Source organism: Cinclus cinclus, chromosome 14 (genome assembly GCF_963662255.1).
Source record: "Cinclus cinclus chromosome 14, bCinCin1.1, whole genome shotgun sequence".
NCBI lineage: Eukaryota > Metazoa > Chordata > Aves > Passeriformes > Cinclidae > Cinclus > Cinclus cinclus.
This window is the reverse complement of record NC_085059.1, coordinates 19,920,855-19,935,278: the sequence shown is the minus strand read 5'-3', so window position 1 is coordinate 19,935,278 and position 14,424 is coordinate 19,920,855. Positions and strand designations below refer to the sequence as shown.

Here is a 14,424-nt window from a genome sequence, read left to right as displayed (position 1 = left end):
GGCAGGAGAATCCCATGGGATGCCTCTAGGAATGGAGCTTGAGCACTGCCTGGTCCTGCCTCAGCCTGTGCACAACCTCAGGCTGCTCCCTCCAGCAGCAATTGCTGCCTCTCCACCTCTGCTGGGGCATGAGCAGCTCTTCCTTCCCTGGGGGATCTGGGGTGCTGAGGGGCTGGCAGGTTGTAGAGTGGGTGCCAGCACGGTCCAGCCCTTCCAGAGCAGGGTACAGGGATGCAGGGATGGAGGGTGCAGGGGTGAAAGGATGGAGGATGCAGGGGTGCAGGGATGGAGGGATGCAGGGTGCAGGGATGGAGGGTGCAGGGATGCAGGGATGTAGGATGCAGGGATGGAGGGATGTAGGATGCAGGGATGGAGGGATGTAGGATGCAGGGATGTAGGATGCAGGGATGGAGGGATGTAGGATGCAGGGATGTAGGATGCAGGGATGCAGGGTGCAGGGATGTAGGATGCAGGGATGGAGGATGCAGGGATGCAGGATGCAGGGATGGAGGATGCAGGGATGGAGGGATGCAGGGTGCAGGGATGCAGGATGCAGGGATGCAGGGATGTAGGATGCAGGGATGTAGGATGCAGGGATGCAGGGATGGAGGGATGTAGGATGCAGGGATGTAGGATGCAGGGATGGAGGGATGCAGGGATGGAGGGATGCAGGGATGGAGGGATGTAGGATGCAGGGATGGAGGGATGCAGGGATGGAGGGATGTAGGATGCAGGGATGGAGGGATGCAGGATGCAGGGATGGAGGGATGCAGGGTGCAGGGATGTAGGGTGCAGGGATGGAGGGATGTAGGATGCAGGGTGCAGGGATGCAGGGTGCAGGGATGGAGGGATGCAGGGTGCAGGGATGCAAGGATGCAGGGTGCAGGGATGGAGGGATGCAGGGTGCAGGGATGCAGGGACTCAGCCCAGCCCCGCGCTCCCAGCCGGATGCTGCTGCTGCGGCATTCCCTCACAGCACCCCAAGTGCAGCACCAGGAGGGACCAGCAGCCCCTGCTCAGCAACTGGGTCAGCTAAATATAAACGGAGCAGCCCCAGAACCAGGCACCTTCCTGCCTTGCATCACTGACACCCTAAAAACCACGGCCTGGGGACCGGGGCTGTAGCAGCTGTGAGGCTTCACCAGAGGCTCTGCTGCTCTTTGTAGCCATTGCACCTTTGTAGCCATTGCTCCTTTGTAGCCATTGCTCCAAGGGCTCCCACCCTTCACCCTGCTCCCCCCCCAGGGCAGCCAGCACAGAGGTGGGGGACCAGGTGGGACAGGTACCTCAGGACAAAGGGACCAGGTGGGACAGATACCTGCAGGACGGCCACACCAGTGAGCTGTGTGTGCACTCCTCCACACAGAGCAGGCCCCCAGGAGGGAGATTTTCACTTCCATTTATCCAAACCAGCTGGATCAGCTCCCAGGCACCAAGGCAAGCAGCTCAAACCCCCTCATTAGGGCTGGGCAGATGCCTCCCAGCCCAAGGGGTGCAGGCATGCACCCACAGGTTCAGCTCCCAGGGTGACGTCAAACAGCCCCAGTGCTGCACATCCCTGGGTAAGAACATTTTGTAGGAATACTCTGCAGCAGGATGGCTCAGTCCCAGTATCCCCAGTTTGGTGCACCCCAAAGGCAGATGCCAGCCCCTGTCCTGTAGTTTGCGGGTGCAGTAAATCTGGTGCTGGAGCCCAGGACAGGCAGGTTTGGGGTGCTCTGGGCTGCTCCCTTCACAGCCTTCTTTGGCACCGTGCGGGAGAAGAGGGATGGAGCTCATCCTGCACCCCACACACAGCCTGAACAGCCCTTTGCAGCCTGCAGGTCTCCAGTTGTCTGCAGCTGAACATCACCCACCCCAGAGGGTTAGTTATTAGGGAAAAACACTTTAATGAGGCAGCTCATTAAAGGCAGGAACAGATTAACCCAGGGAACCTGAGGAACTCAGTGACTGCCAAGTTGAAGAATAGGAGAAATAGGCTTTTTCCTGGCAACGGTGGGAGATGCTGCCTCAAAGCAGTGGGATGAGCCCTTGAGTCCTCAAAGCCCTTTCAAAGCCCTGCACCCTCCCAGGAGCTGTGTGAGCTCTGGAGATGAAAGATGCTGGGAAGGGTGGACCACAGCTTGAAACCTATGAAAACACCCACTGAAATACAAGCAGAAAAGACTCCAACCCCAATAGTCAACTTCAGGCACTGCCTCCTCCACTGATCAAGCAAAATCCCAGCAACAAGCATGGACTTCCAGCAGGGATGCTCAAGGGAGAAAGCCTTTGGCAAGACACAACCCTGCTGCACAGGAGTGACGTGGGAGGAGAGGCAAAGGCAAGCAGAGTTCAGAGTTATGGTCACCACAGAAAAATGAACCCTGGAAAAAAATAAATCCAGCTCCATTTCCCACTACAGAGAAAGGTCTGCAGCCCATCCCTTTCCACAGGCAGAGGAGAGGCTGGTGAGTGGTGGCAGCCCAGGCGAGTGGGGCACCTGGGGATGCCAGGGTTACCTCAAAGCCACTCCAGCAGCAGGGTGAAGAGTCAGGCCCGTGCCGTGGCTGTTATGAATGAAGGTGGGAGCAGTGCAGCTAAAGATAACTTTGTGAGCAGGTACTATTAATAGCAATACTCTCAGGCTTTCGCTTTGTGCTTCCTCTGCGGGACGGAGGAGCGCTAATGGATCGAGCCTTGCCACGGCTCTGGGGCAGGGCCCTGTGTGCATCCCTGAGCCCAGAGCTGCACTGACACCCTCGAGGAACGGGGAGAAGCAGTGGTGGCCGAGCCTGCCACCGGTCACCCGCCACCGGTCACCCGCCACCGGTCACCCGCCACCGGTCACCCGCCACCGGCGCGGCACCGGCCGGGCACTGGGAGGAGGGATGCTGGCGAGGCTGCTGCCATGCTGGTTTCCATGGTGACTTCAGCACTTGGCGAGAGATGGAGATGACGGGATCAGCCAGCGAAGTCACTGAGCGGAGCTGGCGTTCTCCGTCTGCCGTGGCCGGCGGCACAGCCCTGCCAGCCCGGCGAGCGCGAGTGGCTGGCATGGGACGCACACCCGGCAGCCTCGGGGCATCTGGGTCCCCCTCTCGTGTGGCTGCCAGTTGTCCTGGTGATGCAGAGCCTGCGCAGCCCATCGGCCCCTCCCTGGCACATCCAGGAAAGCTCTGACCCCAGCACACCCAGCACCGAGCACCCATTCAGGTCTGTGCCCCAGGCTCTATCCCAGCACTGCATTTCCACTCCCAGTTGGGAATGTCTGTCTGCCCCGCAGCAGGACACACATCCCTTCACATCCCAATCTGTAGCATCACTGGAACAGCCTGGCAGGGTGGTACCCAGCTCCTCTCTGCAGCTGAAGGAGATGCTGCAGGCTGGGGCTGAGCTGGCACTGGGACAGCCCTGATCCTCACTGGCCCTTGGCCCTGCAGAGGCTTTCCCTGGCTTACAGGTAATCTAAGATCAAGCGCTCCAGCCAGCCGTGCCTGGTCAGACACACAGGGACATCACGGAGCAGTGGGGAACCGAACACCTGCAGCATGTGACTCCCCAGCTGGCTCAGCCTCCCTGGCCCCAAAAGAGCTCTCCCTGGGGACCCCAGTTCTTGCCAAGCTGCCACATGTGGCCGTGCCATTCCCGGGCTCGTGGCAGGGAGCACACAGGGCCGGGACAGTGGGCAGGGGGCTGGGACCCCCGGCACCCCCTCCCACCCGTGTGCAGGATCCTTGCCGCACACCCTTTTATTCCAGCAGTGCAATTAGCCTTGCTGACCCCTGAAATCCTCAGCCTCTCTAAGCAGCCATGCATTAAATCCCGGATCCAAGAGTGGAAATAGACTTTGTAAAAGGCTTATGGCCCTATTTATTACATTTTACGCATGACGGAGCCGGACAGCGTGGCAGCGGCGCTGCCTCCACGCCGGACACACGGACGGACACACGGACACGGGGACTGCAGCGGGCAGCAGAGCCTCAGCGGGTGTCTGCTCCTGGCCAGGCTTGTGCTGCCAGCTGAGTGCTCCCACAGACACAGGGATATCGATCTAGATGAAAGCCAACACCGCTGCCGGGGCCGGGTAACCGAATCTGCCGCACATTTGTATTCCTCGGAGCAGGGCGGGAGGGCTGCAGCCATCTGCCAGGGAGCTCGGGGATCCTGGGGACACTGCGAGCCCTCTGCATGGAGCCCCACTGTGCCACCTCCTCCTCTACATCACCTGCACCCTGCTAGGGCTGAACAGCACCGACCTGAGCAGGGCATAGCCCAAACAGGACCTGCCAGGTCCTTGCTGTGCAATGGCAGCGGAGGGGACAGCGCACTGGGGTTGTACAAGGTTGTCCAAGGGCACCGTGTGAAACCAGCATGCAGGTGTTCACTCACACATCCCTGGGGTCCCATGGTTTAGCCAGGTGGCTCCTGCATCCCGGGGGAACGGCAGAGGAACCTGCACACTACAGGCTGCACTGCTCTGAGCTGGGCACTGGGCACGGTGAGGGGCAGGAATGGGTGTGCAGGGAGGCACCAAAAGCACTGGGGCAGTGCTCAAACAGCTGAGGGACCCTCTGCTTTCCTGCAGAAAACACAAGGCAGCTCCCATGTGTATCCAAATCCTAAGGAGCCCCTGCAGCAGCACCAGGAAGAGGGAAACACAAGGGTGTCCTCTTCACACCCCTAAAACGAGCCAGCTGCAGAGACTCGTGTCCCCAAGTCCCTGGGACACCAGCACACACACACACACACACACAAACAGCTGCTCCCCACCTCTTTGGAAGGGACACATGGCACCCTCACTGCAGGGCAGTTGGAAATGTTATGAGACAAAAGCAAAGGTCACCCTGTGCACCTCTGAGAAACTCAGTTTCCATCAACACTTGGTGCAAGGTGTGAGCCTGGCTGATGCCAGGGGGTGCACGGGAGCTCCCCACAGCACGTGATCAGACCCATCTCTTGTGCTGACTCCAAAGGCAGAGAGCTCTGGTGTGAGTGGAGAAGCACAAGTGAGTCCACGGGCTGTGCACAATGCCCGGATTCCGCCAACCTGCATCTCAGAGAAGTGCACAGACCCTGGTGCCCAGGAAGGTGTTTGTCCCTGAATGCCCATGAACATCCCTGGCAAAAGGAATTGGCACCTGTGGGGTGTCCCTCAGCTTGGGGATTGGTCCCACACCTTTTCCTAAAGGTGCTGAAGGGCTTTGCTGCCTGAGCTGCACCTACAGCAGAAGATGCGTTGCACTTCTTTGGTTTTCCATCCAGTGCCACGTTGTGGGGTGATTTCTCTCCAACTGATCACCCCGAGGTGCTGCAGGCACACAGGGCCCTTTGGCAGGACTGGGTGTGGAGGTTTCACCTCATAGCTCAGCCCTGCCTCAATGCTTTGGAGAACAGATCCTCCCTTCAAAGGGAGGTGATGGCACAATAACAAACAGTGTTTGGGCATAGATGGGCCCTGGCCTCAAAAGACATCGAGACATTTAGGAAAAACCATGCACTCCACACGTTTCCCAACCTGGTCACTGCCGTGAGCTCCACGCTGACCTGGAAGGCTGCAAGCCCATCCTGGTAATGGCAAGGGGAATAATCCCCCCAGTCCCCACTGAATGAGGTTTAAACTCCCCATAACACCCATGCACAAAGGTCCCATACCCTCCAGGGCACTCGCAGGCTAATCCTCCCTCCAGAGCAGCTGCTATATTTAGGTATCTAAATGAGACAGAGTGGCTCTTTCCAAAAAAGAGTTCGTTTGGGTTACATAAATACAGAAAGAAACTTGAAAGCTGTGTTTCCAGGTCCTTGCACTGCCATAAGCGAGCAGCAGAGATGAGGACAGTCTCCCCCTGATAATCTGCTTTTCATGTATTTTTGACTCAGCTGGATGTGCAGATGGGTTTCCAGCTCCTCTGAGCAGACGGGCAGCGGGCACTTGGTGGACACTGAGGTGGACATTGAGAGGAGACAGCCAGGGCAAGCAGACCTTCAGTACTTCCCAGGGAAACCACTCTGCATCCCAGATGAAGAGGAAAGGAGCAGCCACCACTCAAGGCATGGGCTGGAGGAGTCAACAGGAGGAAATCAAGTGAGCAGCTCCAGCCCTCCCCATCTGTGCTGTCCCAACATTCTCTCCATGACATTCACTCGCCTCTCAGCTACCAACTTCCTTCCTGCTGCATCCACTTCCACATCCTGAAGCCTCTGGTCCCATGAAGAATTCCAAAGATAATGTCCTGCACACCTCCCACGGCTCACCCCAAGCTCCCCAGTTCAGCTGCTGGGATGGGCTGTGGGGTGGTCACCAGCAAAGCAGTGTCCCCCCCAGGGCTGGGTGACAACATGGACCGTGAAGCTTTCTGGGGACACAGGCCACGTGCTTTCATTTTCAAAATACATATAAATAGACATACTTATTCCTACTTAAAAGGACACGGCAACAAGGGGAAAAAAAAGCAGCTCAAATACCATCCAACCTTTCAGCCTGAGAAAACCACACAGTTCTCACAGGCTTGAGTTCTGTTACCTGGGAAATGGGTTCTAGCACTTGAAACCCGCATGCGCCAGCCTCCCTGTGGGGCCCACACAGAAACAGAAACTTCCTTTTTAAGAAAAAAATTGTGATTTTTTTTTTTTCCTGTTCATTATCAGCACGGCTTGGTCGTGACTGTGTGCGAGCTTGCTCTAAAGGAGAAGCGATGCTGGTGGTTTAAATCTCCAGCTGTGCAGAGATCTGGGGTTGATACTGTCGGAGGGGAGGTTTGAAAATCCTCCTGTCATTAAGATGTGAGAAGGCAGCCCTGAGCTTCACACACCTGGCATGGGCAGACCCACAGGTCTCTGAGCCAAGGGCAAAGGGAAGCAAGCACCTCAGCAACCTCGGTTTGCAGGGAGCCAAAAGGAATGCAAAGTTTAATTAGCTGGAAGCCAAGGACTGTGGAAGTTGCAAACATTTGCACCGAGGCAGGAAAAGTGCCAAGAAATCAGGACAGAGGACTAAAGCTGGACAAAGTTCAGCTGGTGCTGGTGCCCGGTGAGCACCCTGTGCATGGCAGCAGTGGGTGCTGGCAGCTTGCCTGGCATGAGCCAAGCTGCAGCCATTGGCCAGCTCTGCCTGCAAGCCCCAATCCCACACGTGGACAGTGGGATCTCACCCTGCTGCCAGCCCAGGAGTGTGGGCTCTGCCTGCGCATCACACGTGGAGCAAAGGAGCAAACCATGGCCACCAGCTCTGTGGCCACCAGTGTCACCACACCATGATGGCATAGGGTCTGGCATCTGCAGGGGAAAAACAGCCAGAGCCTGGCCCTGCTTCATCCTTCCAGGAGAACCGTGAGTGTCACATCTGTCACCTCCAGCTGCTTGCTGTCACCCTGGCATGTGCACAGCCATGGCCCCTGTGTGACCAGTGCTGGTCTCAGCTCCAACCCAGCCTGGCTGCAGCCCAGCCCTGCCAATGCTGTGTGCATGCAAAGGGTCATGGCAGTCCCCTGAACACCCTGTAGCTACAGATGCATTTTCTTCATGAAAAAATTATAACGCAGCTCCCTCCTACCTAGGAACTCAGCTAAAAAAAAAAAAAAAATGCAAGAAAAGCTCAGCAAAAATGCTGCTCGGCAGCTCCCCTGCACCCCAGGGACAGCTGGGGCTGCTCCAGCCCTGGGTCACCTCGTGGCAGGACAGCCAGGTCCCCAGCTGTCACTTGTGAAAGCTGCATCCCCCCCTTGCACGGTGCAGGAGGGAGGCGAACAAACATGAAGAGAGGCAGCTGGGCTTCCTTCCATCCCCACAGCCCAGCTCAGGACGCTCGGCCCTCGCCACAGGATTTCCTTGCTCTTGACGTCTGTGAAAATTAGGAAATGAGGGTTCCTCGGGGAATAGGTGGGGAATTTTGGCAGCGGGGGCAAAAGGATGACACTTCCCACACTGCTCCCCCCATGTGCTGGGGACAAAGCAGGTCCTGCAGCCTCCCCAGACAAAGAGGGGAGCAGAAGTGACAGCAGCAGTGAGCTTCTGTTCTCTGAGTCAAACTCAGAAAAAGTGAAACAGGAACCAAAGGGTCTGGGTGCATTGGCTCAGCAGAGGGGCTGCAGTGCTGGCTCGGCCACAGGAAGAATTCAGAAAATGCATCTCAGTAAAGATAGCTGCTGCCCTGCAACTGTAGTCCCTGCAAGAGCTTGAGGCGCCACCTCAGCACAAAAACATCCATATAAAGCATGTACTGCTCATCCCAGGGGAGGAGTGTCACATCAACCCTTGGCCAGCCTGTGTCCCCATCCCAACTGCTGGGTGGGCAGGGGGCCACGGGGACAGAGGGGACACAGATGTCAAAAGCTCCACGTACCCTTCAGCATCATCATGCTCCCCCAGAGAAGCTCCTGCTGCTGGGGTGCCCACCCAGCTCCCAGTGCCTGCTAGCTTTGCCTCAGGACATGGGATGTGAGATAAGGGAAGTATTTTCCCTAAGCCCCACATTGCTGCCCAGAGCCAGCAGAGATCAAAGGTTACTCTGGCTACTGGATGTGTCCCCAGGGCTGCCACAGCCTCTCCACATCCCCCACCAGCAGGTACCACACTTGCCACATGAAGAACCCCTCCCCTGGGCTGGGGGGGGGGGGGGGGCGGGTGGTTTCCAGATCTTCCAGGGCCAAAGGAGATTCCCAGCTTTTACTTTTCCCTGTGTTAATTCAGAAGTGAACTGGTTTAATGCAGCAGCTCGGCCTTGACTGTTGCCTCCACGTGGGGAAGTGCAGTGAGACGGGGCTGGATAAGGACAGGGCTGACAAGACCCTGAGCACAGCCAGATCTGTGCAAAGTCCTTCTGCGTTTCTTGGAAGCTCCCGTTATTGAACGGAACAGAAAAAAAACAACAACCCACCAAAAAAAAAAAAAACCGCCATAAATAAATAAATAATAATTTGTGAGCCAGAGTTCAGGAAAAGTGCTGAAAAGCAGAAGGGCCGAGCGATAAGGGAAGGGAAACACATTGGCTGGAGCATCACCCAGTGCCTCCAGCGCTGGTACCCCTGGAAGTAGGTCACTACCTCACCTGACCACCCGCCCCATTAACTTCAACCTTTAGTCCCTGGCTCCTTACTACAAGCAGCACAGAGCATCCTTGCCCAGGCACTGGCGAGCAGGTGGCTCTGCAGGCAGCAGGAGGTGGTGGCGTGGAAAGCTGCCCACTCCCGGGGCGTGCCCCCAGAGCTGGAGCCCCACACGGAGCCTGGCGGTCACCCCGGCACGGCCGCGCTGGTGCCGGCGGCGGCTCCGGAGATCCCCCCCGTGCTAAATCACTTCAGGCTGCCAAGCAGTCACGAGAAATATAAGCCCGAGCCGGGTTGCCATGGAGCAGGGCTCAGCTGCGGGAGCCTGAAGCCGATTCCTCCGGCAAACGTGTCCGCAGCTCGGGCCCTGCCAGCGCCTCGCGGGCCTGGCTCCGCCGTGGCGGCCACCGAGCGCCACACGCGTGGTCCCTGTGGGGCCGCATCTCTGGGGACAGCGCTTGCCAGTGCTGCAGAGCCTCACGGGGATGGTGCCCCTCGTCCTGGTGACATCATCTCCCCCAGAGGCATGGGCATGTAGAAGTGGTGGCTTTGGTGGCGGCGTCTGGCAGTAACAGCACACACCGGCCCTGTGCCAGCTCGGTGATGTCCCCGAGCCCCCACGGTGCTGGCACATGCTGGCCAGGAGGAATCATGTTCTTCGTGGGATTATAGAATTGTTTGGGTTGGAAGAGACTTTAAAGATCATCTAGTCCATGCCCTGCCGTGGGCAGGGACACTTTCCACTGTCCCAGGTTGCTCCAAGCCCTGTCCAGCCCGGTCTTGGACACTGCCAGGGATCCAAGGGCAGACACAGCTTCTCTGGGAAATCTGTGCCAGGGGCTCACGGGAAGAATCTTTACCTAAATCTCCTGTAACCCTACTCTTGGTCAGCTCGAATCCATTCTCCTTGTCCCATCACTACAGCACTGCAGCTCCCATACTGTGCCAGAGCCCCCAACCCCACCAAAGGGGATCTCAGGGCTGCCGGGCTCCTGCCCCTGGCACCACAACAAATCATCTGCCAGCAGCCAGCCTGTGGCATCCCTGTCCCCAGCCCTCCACCAGGGACATGGCACCCATTCCCCAAAAACAGGAGAAGGGGCATTCCCAGAGCGTTTTTAATTAGATAACCAGCCGTGCCAAACAGCTCGTGTAAGAGGAGTTCCTCCCTACAAAAAGGCTTTTGACATTGGAAAGGTTAATGTGAGAGAGATCCCTCTCCCTCACAAAGCTCCCTTTGCTGGAGGCCCTCGTTGAGCCCTTAATTATTCACCTGTTGGAGAGGTGCCTTTCCATTACGGCATGAGAGCAGGTTAGGGATGTGCAGGCAGGCAGGTGGGGGAAAAGCCCCGGTGTGGGGCACCCCTGGAGCACTTCCAGGGTGGGGAACACGGGTCAGAATCCCGAGGGGAAGGCAGGCAGGTGTGTCGGGATGCTCTGAGGAGCAGGTTCAAGCCCAGCCTTCCTCTCCCTCCTGCTGCTGGCTGTTGTCCGTCTCCTGGCTCAGCTCAGACTCTGCTGTGCTCGTCAGCCTTCGCAGCCTCTGCTGGGGTGGGGACAGCCAGCAGCACCCCCAGCACCCTCCAAACCCTGCTCCAGCACAGTGACAACCACCAGGACACAGCCACCCTACTTCCCAGAAAACTTCAGCCTTCTCCAGCCCTGGCACTGCAGCAGCCCTTCGACCCACGCTGCAGCAATGCAGCTGAGGATGCATTTTGCACAGGCCCTCGGGCCATCTGTCATCCAAACCCACCCCAAATCTTTGAGAGAAAAGCCACAGAAGAAGCAGGATATGGGTCAGCTCAGTGAGGACTATCAGAAATTAGGGATGCATCCCCACTTCCTCACTAGAAATGCCAACCCAGCACGGGCCCACCGTGCCTCTCCTGCACTCATCGATGGATTAAGCTGTTAGCAGGAGGCTGGGAAGTTAAAGAGGGAATATTGTATTTCAGTTCATGTGATCTTTAAACATCCCTCTGAAAAGCAGCCTGGGTTTGGTTTTTTTGTTTGTTTTTTTTATTTCCCCCCCCCCCCCCCCCTTCCACTGCACTTTGTTTGGGGTTTTTAAACGAATTGAAGCCATAAGAGCCACAGAGCTCCAGCTTCTCTCAGGGATGCTGAGAGCTGCTCCGTGCTGCTCTCGGCAGAGCTGCCTGGCTGGCACTTCCCAGTGCCTGGTGCCAGCAGATGAACCAGCCACAACCAGCTTCATACCTCTGAGCAGCAGAGTTGCACAAAATGGATTAAACAGGCCCAGAAATGACACATTTTGAGGCGCAGCAGAACAAAATAGCTTTTTAAAAAAAAAAAAAATAAAAACAGGATAAAAAGGAAAACCAAGGAGTTGTCAAGAGAAAGGCAGATATCAAGTGAAAAACCCTGATTTTCTTTCTGTAGCAATGCAGGTACCACGTGAATCATCACTGTCCTCGATATGTAAATAGAGGTTAGCAGGCACCCTCAGCACAAACCCTTCTGAGTAAGGGACTGATGCAGACACCCCTGTCAAACCTTCCCCATGCATCTCCCCGAGAGCCTTGCTCAGGATTGCACCCCTGGAAAGGAAGGCATCACCTGGCACCTGCACCAACTGCACCTTTCTCAAAACCTACTGCACAAGCCAGGACTGGGGAGGAGCGTGGGTGAAAGAGCAGCAGAGTCCCAGTTCCTCAAAATTTCCACGAAGGAAACAGCTACCATTCATCACCTCGTGACCTCCTGACACTGCAGCCTGTCAGGATAATCTGCTCTCGTGCTGGAGCACTGGGGGTTTTTGGGGAAGCAGCCTTGGGGCACCACAGAGGAGTCAGTAACCCAGTTGTAAGCAGAGTAGTAATGGGGAGAGACGTCAGCACCAGCCCGGCCCGCCTCCTGCTCCCAGTTAGAAGGCAGCATGTGACAGAGCCAGGGCTGGAGCCTTCCCCCAGTTTCATCAGAGGTTAAGGTACAAGCACAACACATGCTTACAACTTCAGGCAGTTCTTAAGCAAATGCATGCAAATCATAGCTGGGGGGGGGCTGTTTTTCTTCCTTTTTCCTTCTTTTTTCTTCCCATCCCAGCCCTGAGCCCCTCAGCACACATGGGGACAGAAGAGGAAATGGAATTACAGAAAGCAGAGCGCAGAGGGGCTGCATGGGAGCTGCAATGCTGCCCTCACTGCTCCTCTCCTCCCACACCTGCAGACTTCGGACCAGCACTACCTGTGCTGCTCCCTCCAGCAGAGAGCAGAGACAGGGAGAGAAAACAGGGGACACAGCCAACCACGTTTCAAAAACTTGGTGTCATTTCAGCACAGGCCATTTCACAGTTCCAAATTTTCCAGGGAATGTTCACAACATGGTGGGCTCGCACCGGAGAGGGATGACAATCCGTAGGATTTTTTTTTTTCTCCCCTCCCTTAGCAGTCCCTTTTTGGAATAAGATTCTTAAATTGGCACATCAAATGCCGACCAAAAAAGCGAAGAAAAAAAGAGAAACAAGGTTCCAGGCACGTGGTGCAACCATAAGAGCTTTTCATGTCGTAGTTAACACGCAGAGAACAGGAGGGTTATGACAGGGAAGCGGAGCCAGGAACTTTCACCTGTTCAGGGAGCAATGCGGCTGCGGGAGCTGCTCCTTTCTCCCAGGGGATGGCATCCCACACAAGCAGCCCACTCCAAAGGGACAGTGTCCCTCAGCCAGCCTCCTCTCCTCCGAGCTGGTTCCTTCAGCAATAACAAAATAGAAAAAAAACCCACAAAGTGCTTACAAAACCTCGGCCCGCTTCTCACCTTTCCTGACCCTCCTGCTGTAATGAACCTGTCAGCAGCTCTCGGTAAAGAGGCCAGGCTGTCTGCCCCCTGCTCTGCCCCCAGAAGCCGCCCGGTCCCGTGCCAAGCCGGAGCGCTCTGGCACTGCTGCATGCGAGCAGAGGTGCCGGGACTACATCAATCTGGCTGGTGGCAAGCCCTGCCTGGTTCTGTCTGGCACACGCACCGCGGGCAAATCTGATTTACCAGGTTGTTTGTTTTGAACCCAAACGGTGGCAGGATTAGCCCTCGTCCTGTTCCCCACAAACACACACGCTCCTGCTGTTGGCAACCGCGGGGCTGAACGGGGCAGAGAGCAAGGGTTGGGATGAATGTGCTCGCTCCACAATCTGAGCTATTTTGTAATCCGTGGTTATGAAAGTGAAGGGTCGGGGGAGATGATACATAACTACAGAAAACTCTTCCCACTTGCAGCAGCCTCATCAAGCCGACTGCGAAATGCGTGCCCCGGCTCCGGCTCCTGCCCGGTTTATTGTATAGCGCCTCTCTTGCAGCCCCCAAAATGGAAAAGCATGCGAGCCCTATAGCCAGCACGGCTCGCTCTCGTGATCCCGCCGGAGCTGCCAAGGAGCCTTAATCTGATTTTAATACCCAGCTCCGTCCAAAACACAGCCCATCCACATTTTGGAGCCGGCGACTCGCAGCACCCAGACCCCTGTCGGTGTCGCACACCGCCCCCCCCTTCCTCCCCAAACCTCCATCCCCCAAGATCCCAGCCCGTATGCGTGGAACTGACGCTCGGCATGACTCATCCCCCAGCCCGGCTCTATCAGCCCCCACCGCGCAGCCCCCTGCGGATCCCCCCCACCACCGCCCGCACCGCGCCGCCCCCTCCCCACCTTTGGAACAACCAGGGAGGGGGGGGTTAGTTCTGTACCCAAACCCATCAACTCGTCCCCCACAAATCCCCGGCCGATGGGGGGATGGGGGGGGTGGGGGTGCGGGAGTCCACGTGCGAGTGGTGCTGAAAGCGCGGGGCTGCGGAGCACCGGGAGCACCGGGAGCGGCGAGCACAGCCCCGGGGGCGGCTCCGCACCGCGGACAGAACGGGACCGCAGCAGAGCCCGGGAGGACGAGCCGAGCCCCGCACCCCCGCTCCGGCAGCACCGGCTTTTCCCCGTGCTCTTCCCCGGCAAGCAGCTGGGGAGGGACGGAGGGGGGGGGAGTCCGTCCGTTCCTCCCCTCCAGCTGCAGCGCAACGGGGACCCAGCACAGCTCCCCCCGCGCTCCCTACCTGGCTGTCAGCGAGGTAACTGAAGACGAAGGAAGAGAGATCCTCGTCGAGCAGAGAACTGCAATCCGGCCCCGGCTCCGCCATCTTCCACCTCCGGCTGGGGCTGGAGCACCGAGCATGCAGCAGGCGCGGCGGCGGCGGCGGGAGCCGGGCGGCCGGCGGGGCGGGGAGCGCGGAGCGCCGGGGCGGAGCCGCCCGCAGCCCCCGCCCGCTGCGGGGAGGGGGGGAATCGCTGCGAGGGAGCCCCCCGGGGGGTTTTGCAGACACCGCTTTATGTGCCGCTTGTAGGTGCCACCCCGTCAAAGATGGGGTGTCCGGTGCCACCCCGCTGCTGCCGCATGGTCCCTGGGT

The 14,424-nt window shown here is 57.6% G+C and overlaps 1 protein-coding gene across 1 annotated transcript in view; it reads right to left on the bottom strand.

Moving 5' to 3' along the window:
* The window catches only part of PPARGC1B (PPARG coactivator 1 beta), a 42,736-nt gene extending 28,579 nt beyond the window's left edge, over positions 1-14,157 (bottom strand). Inside the window, exon 1 of the mRNA XM_062502268.1 lies at positions 14,074-14,157. Within this exon, the coding sequence (XP_062358252.1) occupies positions 14,074-14,157 (84 nt within the window). The remainder of the gene's footprint in view (positions 1-14,073) is intronic.
* Positions 14,158-14,424: the final 267 nt, after the last annotated feature.